General features: G+C 30.0%; 3 protein-coding genes across 5 annotated transcripts; all 3 read right to left on the bottom strand.

The window, feature by feature from the left end:
• Positions 1–230: 230 nt before the first annotated feature.
• Positions 231–17,242, bottom strand: LOC139429745 (sodium-independent sulfate anion transporter-like). Its single transcript, XM_071195800.1, has 8 exons — positions 17,059–17,242; positions 2,333–2,538; positions 1,863–2,279; positions 1,456–1,798; positions 1,240–1,401; positions 760–1,191; positions 536–712; positions 231–485 (listed from the first exon to the last, which is right to left on the bottom strand). The coding sequence occupies exons 2-8, from the start codon at positions 2,510–2,512 to the stop codon at positions 385–387; spliced, it is 1,812 nt and encodes a 603-aa protein (XP_071051901.1). The 5' UTR covers positions 2,513–2,538; positions 17,059–17,242; the 3' UTR covers positions 231–384.
• An 84-nt stretch (positions 17,243–17,326) lies between these two features.
• LOC111417157 (sodium-independent sulfate anion transporter-like) lies at positions 17,327–23,798 on the bottom strand. 3 transcript variants are annotated; one of them, XM_071195801.1, is made up of 10 exons: positions 23,653–23,798; positions 21,378–21,574; positions 20,902–21,327; positions 20,676–20,847; positions 18,677–18,841; positions 18,324–18,626; positions 18,122–18,267; positions 17,886–18,062; positions 17,685–17,835; positions 17,327–17,457 (listed from the first exon to the last, which is right to left on the bottom strand). In XM_071195801.1, the coding sequence occupies exons 2-10, from the start codon at positions 21,546–21,548 to the stop codon at positions 17,360–17,362; spliced, it is 1,809 nt and encodes a 602-aa protein (XP_071051902.1). In that variant the 5' UTR covers positions 21,549–21,574; positions 23,653–23,798; the 3' UTR covers positions 17,327–17,359. The 3 variants fall into 3 exon arrangements, with proteins under 3 accessions (XP_071051902.1, XP_071051904.1, XP_071051903.1); XM_071195803.1 differs by having other exon boundaries at positions 23,698–23,798; XM_071195802.1 differs by lacking the exon at positions 23,653–23,798 and adding an exon at positions 22,598–23,612.
• Positions 23,799–23,883: 85 nt separating this feature from the next.
• On the bottom strand, positions 23,884–24,500 carry LOC111417180 (centrosomal protein 20-like). The gene is made up of 2 exons (XM_023049385.2): positions 24,382–24,500; positions 23,884–24,321 (listed from the first exon to the last, which is right to left on the bottom strand). The coding sequence occupies exons 1-2, from the start codon at positions 24,413–24,415 to the stop codon at positions 23,975–23,977; spliced, it is 381 nt and encodes a 126-aa protein (XP_022905153.1). The 5' UTR covers positions 24,416–24,500; the 3' UTR covers positions 23,884–23,974.
• Positions 24,501–24,535: the final 35 nt, after the last annotated feature.

The following is a 24,535-nucleotide window of genomic DNA, read 5'->3' as shown; positions in this document are numbered from 1 at the left end:
AAGGACTTACTTGGTTATGTCTTTCGGAAAACTTGAAATTGAATCCTTGGTGGATGAGATTTGATTTGCAGCCTTCCACAACGCATTTGAACTCATTGTAGGGTTCTTCTTTTCTTCAGGATCTAGAATAAGAAGGTTAGGTTCCTAATAACTTGGTACTTAATATCGCCACAAAACTCGAAAATAAACCACTTTTTAATCAAATTTTAGAATTAAACGAAATCAAAACAAACTGATTACAGCGCTACCTGACGCTAACGGAGAAACTTCGAACTCGTTTATTTTTGAGTTTACTCCATTAAACGATAGATGTCGCCCTATTTTTATTTATTTTTTAAAATATGCTTTTACAAATACTGGATTATAAAAAATACAATAAATTAATTATTTTTTATCACTATTTTCATGATTTCCAGACAAAATTTCCTTCAATTCAATCGTAACCCCATTCGTCAACAAATTGTCATTCTCTGATGGTCCATTATCTAAAACAACACAAATTAACTCCACAAATTGGTCATTAATGGTAATTCACCTTCTAAAACGTTTTGTAACTCCTCATTGGAAGAAATGTATTGGAAATCTTTATGGATAACCCCTCTATAAACCAAAATAAATTCCTCGCTGGGGTTTAAGAAAAGAATTCGTTGATTTCTTAACGAAAACTCCTTGATTAAGTTTGCTATCCCTTTAGCGGCTGTAAAATCGATATCTGCAAACAAATAATTAATAAGAATTAAATAATTTAAAGCAAATTACTTTGTACGAATCGACAATCGAGAACCACCGGGAGATGTGGCGAATTAAAAGCTTGTTTGGCGATGTTTGATTTAATAAAATCGATTGAAGGAAAATATAGGCTGTAACCAGGTGTTATTAAGATATATTCGTTTCCTGTTGGTGACCTTAAAATATCCACGGTGCATTTTGGCCTCGCGGATGGGTACAACAAAAAAATTAAATTGATTGAGACCCCAATTAAGATTCCTAGTTCAACACCAACGATTAAACACAACAAAAACGTGGCGAACGTTGGAATTAAATCCTTTTTATTCGACCTCCACATCGGTTTAACGACTTCATATTCAATCATAAAGATAACAGCGCAAATTATAACGGCCGCTAACGAAGTTTTCGGGATGAATGAGAAGTATGGAGTTAAAAAGCTCAAAGCTAATAACACCATTATCCCTAAAATGAAATTGTTGATTAAAAAAATTTTATTTTTACAGGTAATACCTGTAAAAACGCCTCCTAAAGGTGTTTGTACCCCACTGGCGTGATTCACAGCCGATCGCGAAAAAGACCCCGTTACTGGCATTGAGCTAAAGAATGAGCCAAAAATGTTACATAACGATAATGTTAAAAGTTCTTGGGTTGCGTCAATTTGTTGTCCACTTGCTTAAAAAAAATGATTTAATTTTTAGTGTTTTTTAATTAAATTAAATGAATTACCGAAAGCTTTAGCGATCGCAACATTCCCCAAAACTGAAATGACGGGAACGAGAATCATGGAAGCTCCTAAATCGGATAACATCCCCGAAAATTCAACCGTTTGATTATTAAAGCTAGTTTCAAACGGGGGGAGCTTAAACGGCGGTAATCCAGCTTTTACATTCCCCGTTAACAAAAACGGAGATCCACTCCCTTTAGTTTCATACAAAAAAGCCGCTAAAGAAGAAAAAATAACAACCAAAGCGTTCCTGGAGGTCGCAAACAACCAAATAAATTTCGACAAATACTTTTGCGTCTTCGTCGGTTTTTCATCATTACCATAAAACTTAAATTCTTTGAGTTTCTAAAACAAAGCAGTTTATAAAACAAAAAAAAGTAACTCAAACAAATTCATTTAATATACCGACTCGTAAAAGTAATAAAATAATAATACAAATTATTCCCAATAATAAATCTGGATATCTTGTGTTATGAATGTTTTGAAACGTTTTCGAAACGGTATCGATAAATCCGGATGAGGTGTATTTCAATCCGAATAATCCTTTTAATTGAGACGCCGCAATTATTACTGAAGTAGCTGAGGTAAATCCAACGGTAACGGGAATCGATATAAAATCGACTAAAACTCCCAAATTTAAAACCGCCATAAATAATTGGACTAATCCGCAAATGAAACACAATAACACCGCGTAATCCACGCTTCTATTTGCGATTTGTTGATAGGTCATTAATGCCATAAGCGCCGTTGGACCTATTGTTATATCTTTACAACCGCCGAATATTGCGTAAATGAAACAACCCATAAACGCTGAGTATAAACCGTACTAAAAAAATTTTAATAAAAGAATTTATTATTTAAAAAAATTGAATGTTTCACTTGTGGTTCCAATCCTCCTAATGTGGCGTACGCCAAACTTTGGGGCATCACGGTTAATCCCACGGTTATTCCCGCTATTATATCACTGGTTAAGTTCGATGTGTTGTATTTTGGTGCCCATTGAACGATTGGAAAACGTTGGTATAAAAATTTTAATAGGATTCGTTTTTCTTTGGCCATGTTTTGTTTCTTCAGTTTTGGTAAATCTGAAAAAAAAAGGATAAACAAAATAATTAAATGTGGTCGATTTTAATCGGGGGTAAATACACAAGAGCTTGACTTTTAATCGGATAATTTTATTTTTACACGAAAGTTTTGTTACCATATGGAAATAACTCTCAATCAAAATCAAAAGATAATAGAGAGTTTGCGGTAGTGTATTTTCGTTACGTTAGGCGAATTGGCGAGAATTGGCCAGAATGGTACATGCTAAGGGCGCTCCTTTAATAAACTGCATTGGATTTATTGATGGAACTGCTCGAGCAATATGTAGACCCACAATAAATCAAAAAGAGATGTATAGTGGACATAAACGTCTCCATTGCATGAAATTTCAATGTATTACATTGCTAAATGGGATTGTTATCCATATGAGCATGCTATATCCAGGTCGAAGGCATGATGCTTTCATTTTGAAGGATACCCTTATACTAGATCAATTACAGCTATACTGTAATCCATATTGTATTTATGGTGATGAAGGGTACCCTTTAAAGAAACAATTAATACGGCCCTATTCTAGCACTACATAGTCAGAAATGTCCAATCGAGAAATGTCCAAAGTTCGGCAATGTGTGGAATGGAGCTTCGGAAAACTTGGGCAACAATTTGCCTATCTAGATTTCAAAAAAAATCAGAAATTGTATTTACAACCTGTTGGAAAGTACTATCTTGTTGCAGCACTTTTAACGAATGCCCATACATGCTTGTATGGCAGTGTAACTTCGACTTATTTTGATGTAGAACCTCCGTCATTATTGGAATACTTTCTACAGTAAATAACTGTTATAAGTGTCATACTGTGCCGGAACACATTCTGTGGATGAATATAAAGAAGTTTCCTGACTTTCTTATTTGACCACCTGGTACATGAAGCTTGTGGAAATCTATTGGTTATTAAATGAAGACATAACCACAATCGATTTCTAGATGAAACCTTTCAGTATCTTAAAAATCACTTCCACAGTAAATTATATAACTACCCTGTACATAAAAGATGTGTTGAACGAATAATTAATAAAGTTTACACAACTTATGTATGCCAACTTATTTATTTACCTACTAATAACTATTTGATAGCTTATTAGTAAATTATTTTTTTCTATTTCGGCGTCTTTCTGCCGGGCTTCTTTCTCCCACCTAACTTTTTCGAATTCTTGTTTAGCCTTTTTAAATCGAAGGCTTTCTTTTTGTAAGTGCACTTGGTCAGCATGTTGCTGCTGTTGTAATTTTAACTCTTCTTTTTTTAAATCATTTTCCAACCTTGCTTTTTCGGCCAAATATACATATACACTAGGAATAACTTCTTTCTTTTTCCTTTTCTTAGTGATACCTAGAGAAGAAGTAGGAGTATTCTTTTCAGAAAATTCCAAAGTAAAAGAAGTATTACTGCATTCTCCATCATTAATTTCTTCTTCATCTAATGAACAGCTCTCATTCGTTCCCTTTGGTGCACCTCGTATTTTCTTAGCCAGCTCCATGTCTCTCTGTTGCGAAGCAGATTCTTTTTTTGATTTGGGACCTTTATTAGCACTATCTGCTAATTTCTGATAGTTATCCCACACGATTATCAGGTCTTTCATGCAGTCACCCCATGGCGTTTGTAAGCGTTCTTTCCCAGATTCTGTCGCCTCCTGAGAACCGTACTTGCGAGACTTTGCAACTTGATCTACTATGTGGTCCTTCAGTAACCTAAGGCTGCATGACTTAAACCTACTGGAATTATCATACATTAAAGCATCATGAAGTTGAATCCATACTTCTTCTTCTGTTATAAGGTCATCTGCAGCTAAAATGCAGTATAATTCTTTAATACATTTTAATCTATCTGCATCAGAGAATCTAAAACGTTTCCTTTTTTGCGTCTCACTTTCTCTAGAGTTTGTTGGTTTAGACGTGCATTGTGCATGGAATTGCATTGTCTGTGCGAATGAAGAACTCAAAAGGTAACAAAAACTTCTTACACACGGCAATTATCTGTGCTATAATGACATATGACATCTTATGACATCTTATTTATAAAGGACATGAGCGACTCATAAGAATTAAATTGTGATTGGCTCCGTTATTTCGGGAAAATGGCGTTACTATACGGTATAAATTTAGCGAAAACTAACCTTAAAAATCATAACGGCAATTTTTATAAGGAAAAATGTACTACCGCAAACTCTCTAATGCTTTTGATTTCGAGTTATTTCCAAAGGGTAACAAAACTTGAATGAATTAAAAATAAACTCAACTTGCTATCAATTAATATCCTCGGTACACTCATAACGTATACCAAATTTGGTTTTTCTAGCTTAATGTATTACGAAGATATTCAATGTTTTAAAAATTTAAGACCCAACTTTGAAAGCCTATAACTTCTCAGAGGTACAACTTGGTATAGAGATAAGTTGCGTTAAATCATCTTAATTTATTGTCCTATACATGTTCCTGCTCTGTGTGGGTTCTTATGTGAATCACCCTGTATAAGGTAGTCGCGTTTTTATCAGTTATAAAATATCACGTGTGATTTATTCAGTTGAAAAACCTAGGTAACTTTTATCCACTTAAAAAATTACGTTATTGGTCGAAATTTTAAACGATCGTTACTCTGATTGGTTGTATATTATTGGAGTGCATTAATCAGTAATAATTGTTTTATCGATGGTATTCTAAGAACAATCATATAAGTTATGCTAAAAATTAATTATTAAGTAAATTCATTAAAAAATTGTTATTATCTTCACATTCCCATATTTGTTTAGATTTATTTTTTTAGTCATTAACACATCTTCTAGATGTTGTTTTTTAATGTTTGTGTCAGAGATAACCAAGACTAAAATGTATTTAATTACCAATGTTGAAGTAAAATGATGTTGAGAGATATCAAGGATGATATTTAGAAATATCATGAATGATATTGAGGTTGTTGTACAATTTTCCGACTTATCAAGAAAGATTTTAATATCAGAAAAGATAATCGAAGGTATTAAAGATGATATTGACCTCTCATCTGAGGCAATGACTAAGGAGATATATTTTATATATAACGATATTTAGTAAGGCCCGGGGGTGTATTAGGTAATGTCAGAAACTATGAGAGATATACAGGGTGTATCTGAATGACTGCAACAAACTTCTAGAGGTGATTCTTTAGTGAATTTTAAGGGTACTTTGATATATGAACCATGGGCGAGTTCGGCTCCCCTAAGGAGCTACACTCCTCCAAAAATTTTGGTTTAATTTTTTTTTTCTCAAAAACCATAAACGCTAGGAAAATGAAATTTGGGGAATATGTTTAACTCATAATAAGGCACGTTTTGACCCTATTTGTACTTTCAAGCTACCCCTCTAAACTACTAAACGTAACCACCCCCGTTCAATTTATGCCTAGATTTTTTTATGTAGATGGTAAATACATTTAAAAAAAAATTACATAGATAGATGAAATTATCCTAAAACTTTTTTGTCTCTCTAAAATTTTTCCAAAAATGACTAATTTTTGAAAAAAAAAAATAATAAAGCAAACACTGCCCGTTAAACAACGAGGTTGTTGATCAAAAGTTGGAATGAATTTTTATTGAAAAAATCTTAGTAGGCTTTGTAATCTTTGTCAGAAATATTTTTGACGTTTAAATGTCAGTGTTTTTCTTACTATTACCATTGTTTTTCAAATAAGTTCTATCGCATTTACGCTTGTTCACTCGACGTTTCACAATATTAAATAAAACAATAATAATAGTAAGAAAACCACTGATATTTAAACGTCAAAAATATTTCTGACAAAGATTGTAAATATTTTCATTAAAAATTCATTCCAACTTTTGATTAACAACCCTACATCTTAACAGTTAGTGTTTGCTTAATTAATTTTTTTTCTCAGAAACTGTTAACTTTTCGAAGAACATCAGAGAGGCAAAAAAGTTTTAGAATATTGTCATCTATCTAAATAAAATATTTCCAATGTATTTATCATCGTCATAACAAAAATCTAGACAAAAATTGAACGGGGGTGGTTATGTTTAGTAACTTAGAAGAGTAGGTTGAAAATACAAACAGGGTCAAAACGTGCCCTATTATGAGTTAAACATATTCCCCAAATTTCATTTTCCTAGCGTTTATGGTTTTTGAGAAAAAAAGTTAAACCAAAATTTTTGGAGGGGGTGTAGCTCCTTAGGGGAGCCGAACTCGCCCATGGTTCATATATCAAAGTACCCTTAAAATTCACTAAAGAATCACCCCTTGAAATTTGTTGCAGTCATTCAGATACACCCTGTATATACAGGGTGATTTATTAGCTCACCATATGATAGCTAATCCAATCACCAAAAAAGAATGTTAATGAACATAAATGTCCTATTTCAATTATTTACGAAATTATAGTTTTAGCGTAAAAAAAATAAAATATGCTACATTTTTTTCATTATAGCTAACTATGGAAGTTGTGCACTTACTAGGATCTAGTACTAACTAAATAACACCAATTAATATACAGGTGTTTCGGTGACTCGGGGAACAAATGTAACCTAGTATACTAGAGTGAAAATGATGACGATTCATGTAAAAAAAATTAGTAAAGGTCCTCAAATTGCAAAGATACAGGCCATCAAAGTTATGAAATTTTAACACATTTTTCTAAATATCTTAAACACTATTTATGATAAAGCGTTGAAATTTGGTACAGTGTAAACTAATATCACGTAAAATCATTAGGCAATTTTTGAGTTGGATCGGTACGCGGGAACAGTGCTATACAGGCTGTTCCTAAACTTTGTTTGCTCAGAACTTTTTTATTCTATCATAACCCTACATTTATTTTTGCAGTTTCTAATAGTAAATTTAGTTTAGAAACTTTTATCACTCTTAGAGAATATTGATAAAAACCACCAGAATATTGGGTGGTGCAGAATATTGATAAATTAAATTTGCTATTAGAAACTGCAAACATAAATGTACGGTTATGATAGAATAAAAAAGTTCTGAACAAACAAACTTTAGGAACATTCTGTATAGCATTGTTCCCGATGACCGATCCAATTCATAAATTGCCCAACGATTTTACATGACATTGACTTACACTGTACCAAATTTCAACGCTTTACTGTAAATAGTGTTTAAGATATTTGGAAAAATGTGTTAAAATTTCCTAACTTTTATGGCCTGTATCTTTGAAATTTGAAGACTTTTACTAATTTTTTTTACATGAATCGTTATCATTTTCACTCTAGTATATATGGTTAAATTTGTTCCCCGAGTCACCGAAACACTGTGTATATACAGGGTGTCCCACAACGATTGTACAATACTGCATCAGCGTATTCTCTGATCGAAAACAGACAAGAAAAGTCTAATAAACATAGGTCCGAAAATGGACCAATTTCGAGATATTCAAAGTTTTAGTTTCATAAGCTGACCTATTGTAAACATCATTAATTCTAACGATTTAGATGTAGTAATTATATGATTATCATGGTTACGATGGTTAAGACAAAGTTTAATAAATAATAAGATAATATTAAGTTAATTAATACAGTTCATTAATAATTTAACAAAACAAGTAACAAAGATTGTCGAAGAAAATCGTTCAACCAGCATAAAAACAACGAATATTTAACAAATTGGAAAAGATTCCTGTCATAATAAATGTTCAATATGCGCACCATTTACTTCTAAACACAAACGGATACGTTTTCTAAATGAACTTCTAATGCGTTCAAAGATACCAGGAATTTGTTTTACTGTGTCAAATGCGTTACTAATTTTATTCTTCAAATCCTGCACATTTTGAACGTCTTCAGCATAAACAATTTGTTTTAAATGTCCCCAAAACCAAAAATCTAACGGATTTAAATCTGGTGAACGAGGTGGCCATCCTCGGCCAATCCACTTATTGCCAAATCTGTTATTTAAGTATGCTCGAGTAGCGCGTGCATAATGTGCTGATGCTCCATCGTGCATAAAGTAGCAATCTGCTAGAATTTGTTGAGGTAATTCATCAAATGCCTCTGTAAGGTCATTTTGTAAAAAATGTATGTAGGCATCGGCTGTCAATCTCTTTGAAAGAAAAAATGGACCTAATAACTGATCACCTATAACTCCAGCCCATACATTAACACTGAATCGCCACTGATGATGAGTTTCTAGTATTGCATGGGGATTTTCATCGCTCCAAACGTGCGCATTATGAATATTAAAAATTCCGCTTTGAGTAAATGTTGCTTTATCCGTAAATACAATGTTTATGGGAAAGTCGACGTTTACTACCACTTCCTGTATGGCCCACCTACAAAAAATCTCTCTTTTTCGCCATCATTTTCTGTTAGAGCTTGAACGGTGTTGTAATGATAAGGATAAAGCAACTGCTCCCTTAAAATGCGGTGAACGGTTGTTTTGTTAATGTTTTCTTGTGCAGAAATTCTTCTAATGCTGGTTGAGGCATTTTCATCGACTCTTCTCAAAACTGCTTCTTCTAATTCCACCGGCCTTGTGTAATGTCTCTCCGTGGAATGTCTGTGGGTTACGCTTCCCGTTTCTTTTAATCTGAGAAATAGTCTGCTAAAGGTGTGACTATTAGGCAATCGTCTGTTCGGGAACCTTTGCGCGTAATGACGAGCTGCTAACGACGCACTTCCATCAGCTAGTCCGTAACAATACACCATATCCGCCATCTCTTCCTTGGAGTAATTAATAGGAGCCATACTTAATAGTTTTATTAAATTAAATAGTAAAATAATAATTTCGTCAAGTATTATTATTTTTTTTTGATTAGACAACTTATCGTAATCATAGTAACGACTTAATTATTATAAAAACAAATTTAAATTCATGATGTTAACAATATCAACTTATGAAACTAAATCTTTGAATATCTCGAAAATGGTCCATTTTCGGACCTATGTTTATTAGGCTTTTTTTGTTGATTTTTGATCATAGAATACGCTGATGCAGTTTTGTACAATCGTTGCGGGACACCCTGTATAAGACTATTCATCTTAGTTTTTCTTGTATTATCTACTCTAGAAGTCTGTCAGCGGTTTTTTGAATCACCCTGTATATACAATATTATTTATAGAATCAGTAAGGTCAATAACCGAAAGTATGTAATGTTAAGGTATTCTTGAAATATTGTGCCAGGTCAGGTTTGTTTATTGAGGTGAATGACCTTGGGAAAGAAATATTTAACAATATAAATAATTATAGATATGTACTAAACACCAGTTGATTTGAAAAAAAAACAAGCAATTAAAAAATTGATGTGATTTTTAAATTGACCCTAAACGCCATCTAATGAAATATATTAAAACTAAAACCGAGAACCCGCTAATTTCAAAAAATATTAATTTATATATATAAAATCAATCAATTTCAAAGTAATATTATCACAGAATCTTAATATTAAAATTCTTAAGTAAACAAGTCTTGTTTAGTCTAGAAATTATTATTAAAACCCATCTCGAATAACATATAAATGAATAAACAATTCTTCGATAAACACCCCAACCAATTATTTCTTATTTATTCAAAACTTAATCACTGACAATCTCAATTAAGCAAAAAAGAAATTTTTAGTGACCTTGACACTGAATAATAATCGCGCGTTAAACTTTCAAATAGCCCGAACGTTATTCGAAGAGATCGAGAAAAACTAACTAAGACAAAATTGTGTTCGAACTCACCGAAAAATAAGAAGCACACGACGAATAAATTTAAAAGTAGTTCTCACTTTTTAAGCGTAAAAAACGACTGAAACCGTTTCTTCTTCCGTTTTCGATTTTTATACCCGCGGGGGGCGAGATTTTGCGCAGAATAAAATCGACGCCGAGTATTAAAATCGTATCGAGTATTTAAATCACGTCCGCAACAAAAAAATTATTGATAAAATTATCAATTGACCGTTGTTTATTAAATTTTTACGACGCTATTTGCATTATTAAGTTCGTTTTATCGAAGAAAATTTTCGCGAAATTGCTATGATTCATTTAGAATCTATTTTTCCAGTTGTAACTTTCAATTTAATCTCTCTAAAAGATAACTTTGTTTTCTTTTTTTTTTATTTTTGGGTGGAGTGATAATTTTTGCTTTTTGTTTATTTCAAATAAATTTTACCTTTTTTTTTTTAAGTTATCGATATCATTATAATTAGTTAAGTAAATCTTAGATCATATCTGATAATGATGGTAATAAGAGGTGTTTATCAAGGATGGTATATTCTAAAAGGACTGCTACAACCCGAGAATAGGTGTACAACTCGATGGACCGATGGTGACGTCACACATGAGTTAGGCAACTATATTTTACAAACATTCATTTTTAAACACTCATTTTAAACTGTAGTCATCTATTCGGTGCATTTAGAGCTGTATACAATATTGAGATTGAGAAATAGAAGATGAAGAAGAAGAACCAACAAGAAGAACAAGGCAGAAGTTGATAGAAAATGGAGAAAACGGGAAAAACAGACTGAAATTCCAGGATACCATTATCCAGAGGGAATAATACTGTGTGAAAGATATTACCTTTCAAAGTAATTTGTACGCTACCCAAAGGAATAAAATGTTAAACTTGAAAGAAGATATTGGCATAAATGTCTTAATGAGTTATCACAATTTGCCAAGCTATAAACTCTTCTGGAATAATGCTGAATACTTGGATGTACCACTTGTCCTACGAACAAAGACCCGTAACAAGTTTTAGGAGGTTTTATCATATCTGCATGTCAACGATAACATTCTAACAATAATACGGATAAACTATACAAGATCCGCCCGTATTTTGAAACACTTAACCGTCAGTTTTCCAGTTATTATCATGGCACCAGGCAGTTTGATGTGTATGAGGGAAAATCTCTTGAAACTGAAGAAAAATTTCAAACTTATGGATTAGGTGAAAGGATTAGGTCCTTCAACTACTGCATTCGGTAGATCATGCAGATCAACTTCGAAAAGTGTATGCAATAAACCGCCGTTCCAAGAAGTGGTGGCACAAGCTTTTCTATGCTTCGTCAATTATGTAATCAGCATCTTTTTTGACACTTTTAGGTTATACGAAAATGTGTTTTATTTCAAAATTTTTTTTCTCAATATTTTTCCAATCCAACCCAACAATTATTATACATCATTTTAAAGAGAAAGCTTTGAGCTTTAATTTAGAATAAGTCTCATTCCTTAATTTCAATAAATACGGCTTCCAGGAATTTTTAAATTAGTATCTTTTTTTGACACTTTTAGGTTATATAAAAATGTAAGTTTTATTTCAACAGTTTTTTTCTCAATATTTTTCCAATCCAACCCAATAATTATTATACATCATTTTAAAGAGAAAGCTTTAAGCTTTAATTTAGAATAAGTCTTATCCCTAAATTTCAATAAATACAGCTTCCAGGAATTTTTAAATTAGTATCTTTTTTTTGACACTTTTAGGTTATATAAAAATGTAAGTTTTATTTCAACATTTTTTTTCTCAATATTTTTCAAATCCAACCCAATAATTATAATACATCATTTTAAAGAGAAAGCTTTAAGCTTTAATTTAGAATAAGTCTCATTCCTTAATTTCAATAAATACGGCTTCCAGGAATTTTTAAATTAGCATCTTTTTTGACACTTTTAGGTTATACGAAAAAATAAGTTTTATGTCAACATTTTTTTTCTCAATATTTTTCAAATCCAACCCAATAATTATTATACATCATTTTAAAGAGAAAGCTTTAAGCTTTAATTTAGAATAAGTCTCATTCCTTAATTTCAATAAATACGGCTTCCAGGAATTTTTAAATTAGTATCTTTTTTTGACACTTTTAGGTTATATAAAAATGTAAGTTTTATTTCAACATTTTTTTTCTCAATATTTTTCCAATCCAACCCAATAATTATTATACATCATTTTAAAGAGAAAGCTTTGAGCTTTAATTTAGAACAAGTCTCATTCCTTAATTTCAATAAATACGGCTTCCAGGAATTTTTAAATTAGTATCTTTTTTTTGACACTTTTAGGTTATATAAAAATGTAAGTTTTATTTCAACATTTTTTTTCTCAATATTTTTCAAATCCAACCCAATAATTATAATACATCATTTTAAAGAGAAAGCTTTAAGCTTTAATTTAGAATAAGTCTCATTCCTTAATTTCAATAAATACGGCTTCCAGGAATTTTTAAATTAGCATCTTTTTTGACACTTTTAGGTTATACGAAAAAATAAGTTTTATGTCAACATTTTTTTTCTCAATATTTTTCAAATCCAACCCAATAATTATTATACATCATTTTAAAGAGAAAGCTTTAAAGCTTTAATTTAGAATAAGTCTTATCCCTAAATTTCAATAAATACAGCTTCCAGGAATTTTTAAATTAGTATCTTTTTTTTGACACTTTTAGGTTATATAAAAATGTAAGTTTTATTTCAACAATTTTTTTCTCAATATTTTTCAAATCCAACCCAATAATTATAATACATCATTTTAAAGAGAAAGCTTTAAGCTTTAATTTAGAATAAGTCTCATTCCTTAATTTCAATAAATACGGCTTCCAGGAATTTTTAAATTAGCATCTTTTTTGACACTTTTAGGTTATACGAAAAAATAAGTTTTATGTCAACATTTTCTTTCTCAATATTTTTCAAATCCAACCCAATAATTATTATACATCATTTTAAAGAGAAAGCTTTAAGCTTTAATTTAGAATAAGTCTCATTCCTTAATTTCAATAAATACGGCTTCCAGGAATTTTTAAATTAGTATCTTTTTTTGACACTTTTAGGTTATATAAAAATGTAAGTTTTATTTCAACATTTTTTTTCTCAATATTTTTCCAATCCAACCCAATAATTATTATACATCATTTTAAAGAGAAAGCTTTGAGCTTTAATTTAGAACAAGTCTCATTCCTTAATTTCAATAAATACGGCTTCCAGGAATTTTTAAATTAGCATCTTTTTTGACACTTTTAGGTTATACGAAAAAGTAAGTTTTATGCCAACATTTTTTTTCTCAATACTTTTCCAATCCAACCCAATAATTATTATACATCATTTTAAAGAGAAAGCTTTAAGCTTTAATTTAGAATAAGTCTCATTCCTTAATTTCAATAAATACGGCTTCCAGGAATTTTTAAATTAGTATCTTTTTTTTGACACTTTTAGGTTATATAAAAATGTAAGTTTTATTTCAACATTTTTTTTCTCAATATTTTTCAAATCCAACCCAATAATTATAATACATCATTTTAAAGAGAAAGCTTTAAGCTTTAATTTAGAATAAGTCTCATTCCTTAATTTCAATAAATACGGCTTCCAGGAATTTTTAAATTAGCATCTTTTTTGACACTTTTAGGTTATACGAAAAAATAAGTTTTATGTCAACATTTTTTTTCTCAATATTTTTCAAATCCAACCCAATAATTATTATACATCATTTTAAAGAGAAAGCTTTAAGCTTTAATTTAGAATAAGTCTCATTCCTTAATTTCAATAAATACGGCTTCCAGGAATTTTTAAATTAGCATCTTTTTTGACACTTTTAGGTTATACGAAAAAATAAGTTTTATGTCAACATTTTTTTTCTCAATATTTTTCAAATCCAACCCAATAATTATTATACATCATTTTAAAGAGAAAGCTTTAAAGCTTTAATTTAGAATAAGTCTTATCCCTAAATTTCAATAAATACAGCTTCCAGGAATTTTTAAATTAGTATCTTTTTTTTGACACTTTTAGGTTATATAAAAATGTAAGTTTTATTTCAACAATTTTTTTCTCAATATTTTTCAAATCCAACCCAATAATTATAATACATCATTTTAAAGAGAAAGCTTTAAGCTTTAATTTAGAATAAGTCTCATTCCTTAATTTCAATAAATACGGCTTCCAGGAATTTTTAAATTAGCATCTTTTTTGACACTTTTAGGTTATACGAAAAAATAAGTTTTATGTCAACATTTTTTTTCTCAATATTTTTCAAATCCAACCCAATAATTATTATACATCATTTTAAAGAGAAAGCTTTAAAGCTTTAATTTAGAATAAGTCTTATCCCTAAATTTCAATAAATACAGCTTCCAGGAATTTTTAAATTAGTATCTTTTTTTTGACACTTTTAGGTTATATAAAAATGTAAGTTTTATTTCAACAATTTTTTTCTCAATATTTTTCAAATCCAACCCAATAATTATAATACATCATTTTAAAGAGAAAGCTTTAAGCTTTAATTTAGAATAAGTCTCATTCCTTAATTTCAATAAATACGGCTTCCAGGAATTTTTAAATTAGCATCTTTTTTGACACTTTTAGGTTATACGAAAAAATAAGTTTTATGTCAACATTTTCTTTCTCAATATTTTTCAAATCCAACCCAATAATTATTATACATCATTTTAAAGAGAAAGCTTTAAGCTTTAATTTAGAATAAGTCTCATTCCTTAATTTCAATAAATACGGCTTCCAGGAATTTTTAAATTAGTATCTTTTTTTGACACTTTTAGGTTATATAAAAATGTAAGTTTTATTTCAACATTTTTTTTCTCAATATTTTTCCAATCCAACCCAATAATTATTATACATCATTTTAAAGAGAAAGCTTTGAGCTTTAATTTAGAACAAGTCTCATTCCTTAATTTCAATAAATACGGCTTCCAGGAATTTTTAAATTAGCATCTTTTTTGACACTTTTAGGTTATACGAAAAAGTAAGTTTTATGCCAACATTTTTTTTCTCAATACTTTTCCAATCCAACCCAATAATTATTATACATCATTTTAAAGAGAAAGCTTTAAGCTTTAATTTAGAATAAGTCTCATTCCTTAATTTCAATAAATACGGCTTCCAGGAATTTTTAAATTAGTATCTTTTTTTGACACTTTTAGGTTATATAAAAATGTAAGTTGTATTTCAACACTTTTTTTCTTAATATTTTTCCAATCCAACCCAACAATTATTAGACATCATTTTAAAGAGAAAGCTTTGAGCTTTAATTTACAACAAATCTCATTCCTTAATTTCAATAAATACGGCTTCCAGGAATTTTTAAATTAGCATCGTTTTGCCATTTTTACGTTATACGAAAATCTAAGTTTTATTTCAACTTTTTTTTTCTCTATATTTGTCCAATCCAACCCAATAATTATTATACATCATTTTAAAGAGAAATTCACTTCATCTCTTCATGATAGTACAAAGCAATCAAAAGATAAGGAAAATGTTGTAACACTTGTTTTGGATTACATGCAAAAAGTATCTTTTTATGTATATTATCAGCTTTTTTGATGCACTACATCGAAAATTTTTTTCCAGAATTTGTAAAAGTACTCCGGGTTGGGATCTTCGCTGCTTTTTTGGCCAACTTGTCCGCCTTTTCATTGCCCTCAACGTCTTTATGACCTAAAACCCATTATTGAGTAACTTCATTGCTCCTGGCGAGTTCTCTCAGATGTAGGAATTAATTTATCGATGTACTATTCTGTCCCTTTTCTAGGTCCAAAACGGCGCAGAAGAACTTTAGCTTAAAAAAATAGTTGATTTCGGTTTCACCAAGTCTAACGGTTTCAAAATCGGATGGTTTCATAGAAAATCAAAAAAATCTGATGTTTTTTTGTAGACAGCAATATTACTATGTCCAGATTTGAAGAATTTTTGTTGTATCAATTCTATTTGTGGACAATGTTTGATGAAATACTGTAGTCCAAGAGATATGATGCTATTATAATTTGGTATTTTGTAATCAAGATTGTATTGTTTTTGAGTTGGGATGTTTTCGTGTTGAGTTCCTTTCTGGTTGTATTTCATTTGGGTATTTCATCCTCTAAGAGCCCTTGCAATACAATATAATTGCAAATAGTAAGGTTATGTTGGACTTGGTATAAAGTAATTCCTATAATTCAGCTTAATATTACCTTTATATTACTTCTATAAACTTCTAAAAACACACAGTAAGATCTAATGTGACGTCTTGATCCGATACTGACACACAATCTATTTTAAAAATTAATGTGTCAAAATTCAGAGTACCAACTTTGAAAAAAAAATTTTATTTATAACGATGTTAATGAAAAATGCGTTTTGATATAAATGTTTATCTTACTTTTTTGCAATTTCTTGATAACCTTAAGAAATTATTTTAATCTAATCCTTTTTTAAAATAATTCCATACAGTTCTTATTGGTCACAAGGAAACGAATCGTTTATTAAGCAATGTTTAACCCAGATTTTCACGTTCAACGGTGCGTAATAAGACGTGTCCTTTAAGACATACCAGAGGAATAATAATTGCGTCATTAATCTAGTTTCAACAAAGAATTTTAAAAAGAGTCGTTCAAAAACTTTTGATCGCCTCTGTATACAATTTCTTTTTTAATTCTTTTTCAAAACAATTAAATTTCCCGCCATTTAAAATCGATTTTTTTGTACGTCACAGCTGTCTTCGTTTACAAACACATTTCTTAAGATTAAATTTAACTTATATCGAAATAAAAACGTTTTGGTTGAATTTAAACCACACGATAATTGTTAATAAAAGAAAATTTAAAAACTTACGTTTTATATCCGTATTTGTATCCGACACTTGCGTGCGTTTCAGCTTTTAACCTTACATTTTCGGCACAAATCGAACGAATAAACAAACGATACCAGCGCCGTTGGATTTCCAGCGTTTGAAATGCGAACTAAACTCTATATATGAGTATCGATCTGGTTCTGATGCAGGAAAATGAGCCTTATTTATCGTCACCGTAAGGTTAAAAATGCAAGTTTAAGGTAAGATTAATAGGATTAAATAGATTTTGATTAAATTAATCAACCGATCAATTCTCCCACGAATTTTATTTATTAAACTAAATCACATTTTCGACTCGACGGTTTCGAAAATTGCTGGTAAATCTCCGTTTGATATTTGTATGCTTTTGTAACTGTTTAAAATATCGGAATTTCTTCGTTCTGGAATATAAATTAGAATTAAGAAAAGTATTTTCAATTTTTACGTAAAAAAATGCCAAAAAATCAGCTTATTTTTGGTTCCATAACATTACGTTTCTAAAATTTTGTGTATAATAATATCTAAAATATTTCCTAGATGATGTCTAGTAATCCAATGCAGGTGGAAGCAAAAAAGAGAGGGTGTTGCTGACTTTTTGGCGAACACATTCTTAATGTTAATTAAAAACCTTTTAAAATTTCCACTAAAACATCATCTGTAAAGGCAAAAATGCAATTTCGACAAGTTTTCGATAACATTTTGGTTAAATGCGGCTCAAGCTTCAAAAATGCGATAGTTTTTCCGCCTTTTTGTAAATCATCAGCTAAAGATCCCAAACACTAAAACCAAAAAAAAAATTAAATCAAATTAATTAATTTAATTTTTTTACCTTAGCCGTTGTATAATCGGTTTTACTTATTCTAGAACAATCTATAATCACAACTTTTCCCCCCTTATTCTTTTCGATTAAAACCCCACTTTTTATGATGCGATTTCGGATGTATTCGGCCGAGGGGTAATAAATGGACGAAGAGGGGACGATTTTTAAATACTCGTTTCCTTCAATCTACAAAGAAAATAAATTAATGAAAAAAAAATAATAATAAAAAAAGTTTTTTTTGTTACAATAACTCGATGTGCTTCTAATTTAGGTCTTGAAATGTAAAATAACAACATTAATAAATCGACAAAAATCCCAATAACGATCCCTATTTCAATTCCTAGGAATAAACACGCGAAAAATGTTGATGTTAATGGAATAATATCTATTTCTACAACAAAATTAAGATTATTTATTTATTTAGATTCAAAAAATGTTTTGACTTACTATGTAATTTCCAAATATGGTGCGCTATCGTTGTTTCAACCATAAATATAACGGCGCAAATAATAACTGAAGCTAAAGCAGCTTTGGGAATATAAGAAAAATAAGGCGTTAAAAAGGTGAGGGATAACAACACAATTATTGATGAATAAACCCCCGAAAAAGGGGTTTTAACCCCGCTTGCATTAGTGACAGCCGCTCTGGAAAACGAAGCATTTATCGGCATCGAGCTTAAAAGCGAACTGGTTAAGTTGCAAATTCCGATTGCCGTCATTTCTTGGGATGCATTCACAACCTTTCCTTTAGCTAAAATGATATTGCCATAAAAATTTTTTATTAATTAAATAGAAACTTACAAAAACTTTTGGCGACCGCTATATTTGCCAAAATAGCTAAAGCTGGCATCACTAAAATAGCAGTTCCAAGTTCTCCAATTATTTCGGGAAAAGTTAAGGTGTGATTATTGGTTGTTATTTGAAACGGCGGAAGAGATATTGTTGGTAATCCGGAAGGAACTTGACCTACAAAATTAAATTTGACAGATGTCAAAAATATAAATTAATGCGGGTTGTCAACGCTAGATGGGGATAGTTTAAAAAAGAAAAATATTTTTAAAGATTTTTTAAAGAAAATGTAGAATTTTTCACCTAAATAAATGTGATTTGCTACTTACTATCGCTTTGTTTAATAAATCACCTTTAAAACGATCAAAAAATTTTAAATTGGGAACATAAAAAGTTGGGTTATGTCAAACGTCACCGATTAATTTTAAGAAAAAATCTTGTAGAAACTAAAATCACTTTAAATAGATACTTTGAGTGTTTAAAAATCAATTTTGAAGGATTTCTTGGTTCAATTACACTTTTTTTTCTTAAAATTTAATTATTTTATAAGATCTGTAATCGTTATGTCAAAAGCGCGACTTAATACGGGGAATTAACGTTAGATGGGGTTAGCATGAAAAAAATAAATTATTTTTAAAGATTTTTTAAAGAAAATGTAGAAATTCTCACCTAAATAAATGTGATTTGTTACCTACTATGTCTTTGTCTAATAAATCACCTTTAAAATGATCCAAAAACTTTAAATTGATGATATAAAAAGTTAGGTTATATGAAAAGTCACCGATTAATTTGAAGAAAAAAATCTTGTAGAAACTAAAATCACTTTAAATAGATACTTTGAGTGTTTAAAAATAAATTTTGAAGGATTTCTTGGTTCAATTACACTTTTTTTTCTTAAAATTTAATTATCTTATAAGATCTGTAATCGTTATGTCAAAAGCGCGACTTAATACGGGGAATTAACGTTAGATGGGTTAGCATGAAAAAAATAAATTATTTTTAAAGATTTTTTAAAGAAAATGTAGAAATTCTCACCTAAATAAATGTGATTTGTTACCTACTATGTCTTTGTCTAATAAATCACCTTTAAAATGATCCAAAAACTTTAAATTGATGATATAAAAAGTTAGGTTATATGAAAAGTCACCGATTAATTTGAAGAAAAAAATCTTGTAGAAACTAAAATCACTTTAAATAGATACTTTGAGTGTTTAAAAATAAATTTTGAAGGATTTCTTGGTTCAATTACACTTTTTTTTCTTAAAATTTAATTATCTTATAAGATCTGTAATCGTTATGTCAAAAGCGCGACTTAATACGGGGAATTAACGTTAGATGGGTTAGCATGAAAAAAATAAATTATTTTTAAAGATTTTTTAAAGAAAATGTAGAAATTCTCACCTAAATAAATGTGATTTGTTACCTACTATGTCTTTGTCTAATAAATCACCTTTAAAATGATCCAAAAACTTTAAATTGATGATATAAAAAGTTAGGTTATATGAAAAGTCACCGATTAATTTGAAGAAAAAAATCTTGTAGAACCTAAAATCACTTTAAATAAATAGTGTGCGCCTTTAAAAATCAATTTTGAAGGATTTCTTGGCTCAATTACACTTTTTTTTCTTAAAATTTAATAATTTTATAAGATCTGTAATCGTTATGTCAAAAACGCGACTTAATACGGGGAATTAACGTTAGATGGGGTTAGTTTGAAAATGAAAAATTAGTTTTAAAGATTTTTTAAAGAAAATGTAGAAATTTTCACCTAAATAAATGTGATTTATTACTTACTATGTCTTTTTTTTATAAATCACCTTTAAAACGATCCAAAAATTTTAAATTGATAATATAAAAAGTTAGGTTACGTCAAACGTCAATTTAATAGGGACAATCTAGTTTGTATACGTTTAAGTATTGTCATTTAACTACCCAACAAAAGATGGCGCTTATAGGAAAATAAAAATTTAAAATAGCGGGCATTTTAAGGGTTTTAAAAAAATGTATTTACCTGAGAATGTGAAACGTTTTTGATTATCAACACACCAAAAATAAGCAATAACCGAACTAGTAATAACTACAATAGCGTTTCTACTAACGCAAATAAACCATAAAATTACTTTGTACGATCTTTGACGATTCTTTTTCATTTCACCAGGAGATGAAGAAAAATCTTTTAATTGCTATAAAAAAAAAGATATTAATAAAATAATAAATAAAACTTAATAAAGAATTACCCTTAATAACAATAATAAGCAGCAACAAATCAGGCTTAAAGCGGCGTCGTAAAAATTAGTTTCCCCAACGTGTTCAAAAATTTTTCTCCAAATATCGATAAACTTTTCCGCTCGATACTGTAACCCCAAAACACTTTTAATTTGTGCAGAAGCGATAAGAATCGCCCCAGCCGATGTTAACCCGACCACAACGGGAGTTGAAACAAAATCAACTAAAAATCCTAAATGAAAAATCCCGCAAAGTAATTCAACGAGTCCAGAAAAGAAACATAACAAAATTGTTGCTTGAACATTTCCAAAACTAATTTGACTCGTATAAGTCATCGTTAACAAAGAAAGTAACGCTGTTGGGGCGATGCTGAGTTGCGGAACAGTCCCGAAAATCGCATAAATAATTCCACCGCAAAGTGAAGAATATAAACCATACTAGAATTAAGTTTATCAATTAATTTTGTAGAAAAAAAATTATTTCTTACTTGTGGTTCTAATCCGGCCAAAGCGGCGTAAGCCATCGTTTGGGGAATGAGTGTTAATCCAACTGTAACTCCAGCGATGAAATCTGCCACAGCTTTTTCACCATTGTAATCTCCGATCCATCCCAAAATGGGGCACACTTTTACGAGGAAATCCAAGGGCTTTTTGTGCATGTTCTTTTGGTGGGATTAAAAATGAACTGGAAATAAAATCACAAAAAATCATTAAAGTATTGTTAAGAAAAAATGTTATGTAAGAAATTAGTCCTTGAAGCAATTGTAATAACACAAAAGAGATGAAATAAATAAAAACTTGGGATTTAATTTATTTTGAGTCGATTTTATTACTTTTTTTTGTATATATTTTAAGTTTCAAATTTAGTGATTTGAAGATATTTGATGTAGCAATCAAGTAATGATCCTTAAAACTGTCTCTTCTGGAAGAAAACTTATCAAGATTGAAGAAATTCTTGGAGATACGTGTAATGTTTTCCACCTTAATCAAGTAGACCATACGTAATGATAATTTGGCAAATGAAAAAATATCTTGCTAAATAATGCCTCTCAACCACCAAAGCATAAATCTTGCTGCTTTTAGGTTGGATTCCTCTTGAATTGGGTTCCTTCTGAATTGGATTGTTTTCAAGTTGGGCGTTTGAGTTAGGTTGCATTTGGGTTGAGTTCTTTCCAGGTTAGGTTGATATCGATGGGTTGATATAGGAGTCTTTTAATTAAGAAAAATAATTAAAAGCCTAGTTCAGTATGGTAAGACCACATAGTTAATGGATGTTAAGTTCAAATTCCTATTGCCGTCATTTCTTGGGTTCACATATCAATAAATAAATTTGATTTCTTACTTACTATGTCTTTGTTTAACAAATCACCTATAAAATGATCCAAAAATTTTAAATTGATAATATAAAAAGTTTAGTTATATCAAACGTCACCGATTAATTTGGAGAAAAAAATCTTGTAGAACCTAAAATCACTTTAAATAGATAATTTGAGTGTTCAAAAATCAATTTTGAAGGATTACTTGGTTCAATTAATCTCATTTTTCTTGAAATTTAATCATTTTATGAGATCTGTAATCGTTATGTCAAAAAACGCGACTTAATACGGGGAGTTAACGTTAGATGGGGTTAGTTTAAAAAAGAAAAATTATTTTAAATTTTTTAAAAATGTAGAAATGTTCACCTAAATAAATGTGATTTCTTACTTACTATGTCCTTGTTTAATAAATCACCTTTAGAATGATCTAAAAATTTTAAACTGGTAATATAAAAAGTTGGGTTATGTCAAACGTCACCGATTAATTTGGAGAAGAAAATCTTATAGAACCTAAAATCACTTTAAATAGATAGTTTGAGTGTTTAAAAATCAATTTTGAAGGATTACTTGGTTCAATTAATCTTATTTTTTCTTGAAATTTAATCATTTTATAAGACCTGTAATCGTTATGTCAAAAACGCGACTTAATACGGGGAGTTAACGTTAGATGGGGTTAGTTTAAAAAAGAAAAATAATTTTTAAATTTTTTAAAGAAAATATAGAAATTTTCACCTAAATAAATGTGATTTCTTACTTACTATGTCCTTGTTTAATAAATCACCTTTAGAATGATCCAAAAATTTTAAATTGGTAATATAAAAAGTTAGGTTATGTCAAACGTCACCGATTAATTTTGAGAAAAAAATCTTGTAGAACCCAAAATCATTTTAAATAAATAGTGTGGGCGTTTAAAAATCAATTTTGAAGGATTTCTTGGACACTTTTTTTCTTAAAATTTAATAATTTTCGAAGAGATGGGTTGCTTTCATCATGGAAAATCTAGCTTTAATTTCAGCAGTTGAAATTGCTTTTTTCTTCCATCTCTTAGCCTGTAGGTGGATTTCATAACTCTGTGTACAGACTCTATATTCTAACTGAATTGTTTTCACGAATTTACGTTTACATTAGGTTGCTTGAGAGTTGGGCTGGATTGGGTTGCTGTCAAGTTAGGATTCTTTTGAGTTGGGTTGCTTTCAGGTTGGGATCCTTTTGAGTTAGGTTGTAACTTATTGTATTAACTTAACTGGACTAAACCAGCTCATATATTAAGAAAAGAAATAATTTTTAACATTGGATCTAAAACAAATTCTTGAGACATTCAACAAAACGCATTTGAGCTGTAGTTTGAGACTTAATTGAAAGGATAAAGAGCATAAACTTGACAATGTTAATAACAAAAACGTATTTAAATTTAAATAAATTTAAAAATTGATTTAAATTCGCTTACAATTAAAAGGTATCCAAGTTTATTAAAAAACACTCACACACTCACCAGCTTTATGCAGACTCATTACTAAGAAAATTGACGCGTAAATGCTAAACGTTAACTGACCGAAGTAAACGATAAGCTGAACGCGTACATTTTTAACGTTTTTTCTTTACATACGTAATTCTAAAGGTATTCAATGATAAACATGGAAAATTCGTATCGATAAGAAAATAAGAAAGCACATTTTTTTTTTAATAATTTTTAATCGTTTCAATACACACCAATTTGAAGCAATTTATTTACGTTTTATGAAATCATAAATAAATAAAAACGTATTTACTTATGATCCGTCACTTTCTTGATTTTGAAAAGCCGCGACGACGTAATACAAAAGGGGTATTTTGGCGGTTCTTTCGTCGTCGGCCACGTTTAATTTAGCCGCTAAATTATCTCTGGGAAGCCGTTCGGAGTGCTGACTTGATTCGGCCGCTAACACCTGTTCCGAATAAACGTATCCGTTCCACGCTAAATATTCTCGTATTAAATCGTTGATCAGTTTCGTTTCGTCGGGCAATTGAGGCACGTTATCCTCTTTGCAATTTTTATTCAACACTGACATAATCGCCGATCTCAATTCGGCTTTAACTCGCCCCAAATGTCCATCGTTTTTTAACGAATCCCTCACGGCTAAAACAAACAATTTTAATGTTTCAAATTGATTTTTTTTGTTAATTAAATTAGTTTTACCGTTAACGAGGTCTTTTTCTGTCGTTTCCATCATCGTTTCATGTCATTCTATTTTATTCTAACCTTATTAAACTCGTAAAACGTTCAGAAAGGGTGGGTTAATGTTTACTTCCGGTTTGGGTTGCCTATGGTTACTAAAAATTATATATTAATA

Source organism: Onthophagus taurus, chromosome 5 (assembly GCF_036711975.1).
Source record: "Onthophagus taurus isolate NC chromosome 5, IU_Otau_3.0, whole genome shotgun sequence".
Taxonomy (NCBI): Eukaryota; Metazoa; Arthropoda; class Insecta; order Coleoptera; family Scarabaeidae; genus Onthophagus; species Onthophagus taurus.
Note: the sequence above shows the minus strand (reverse complement) of the source record. Positions and strands in the feature narration are given on the sequence as shown.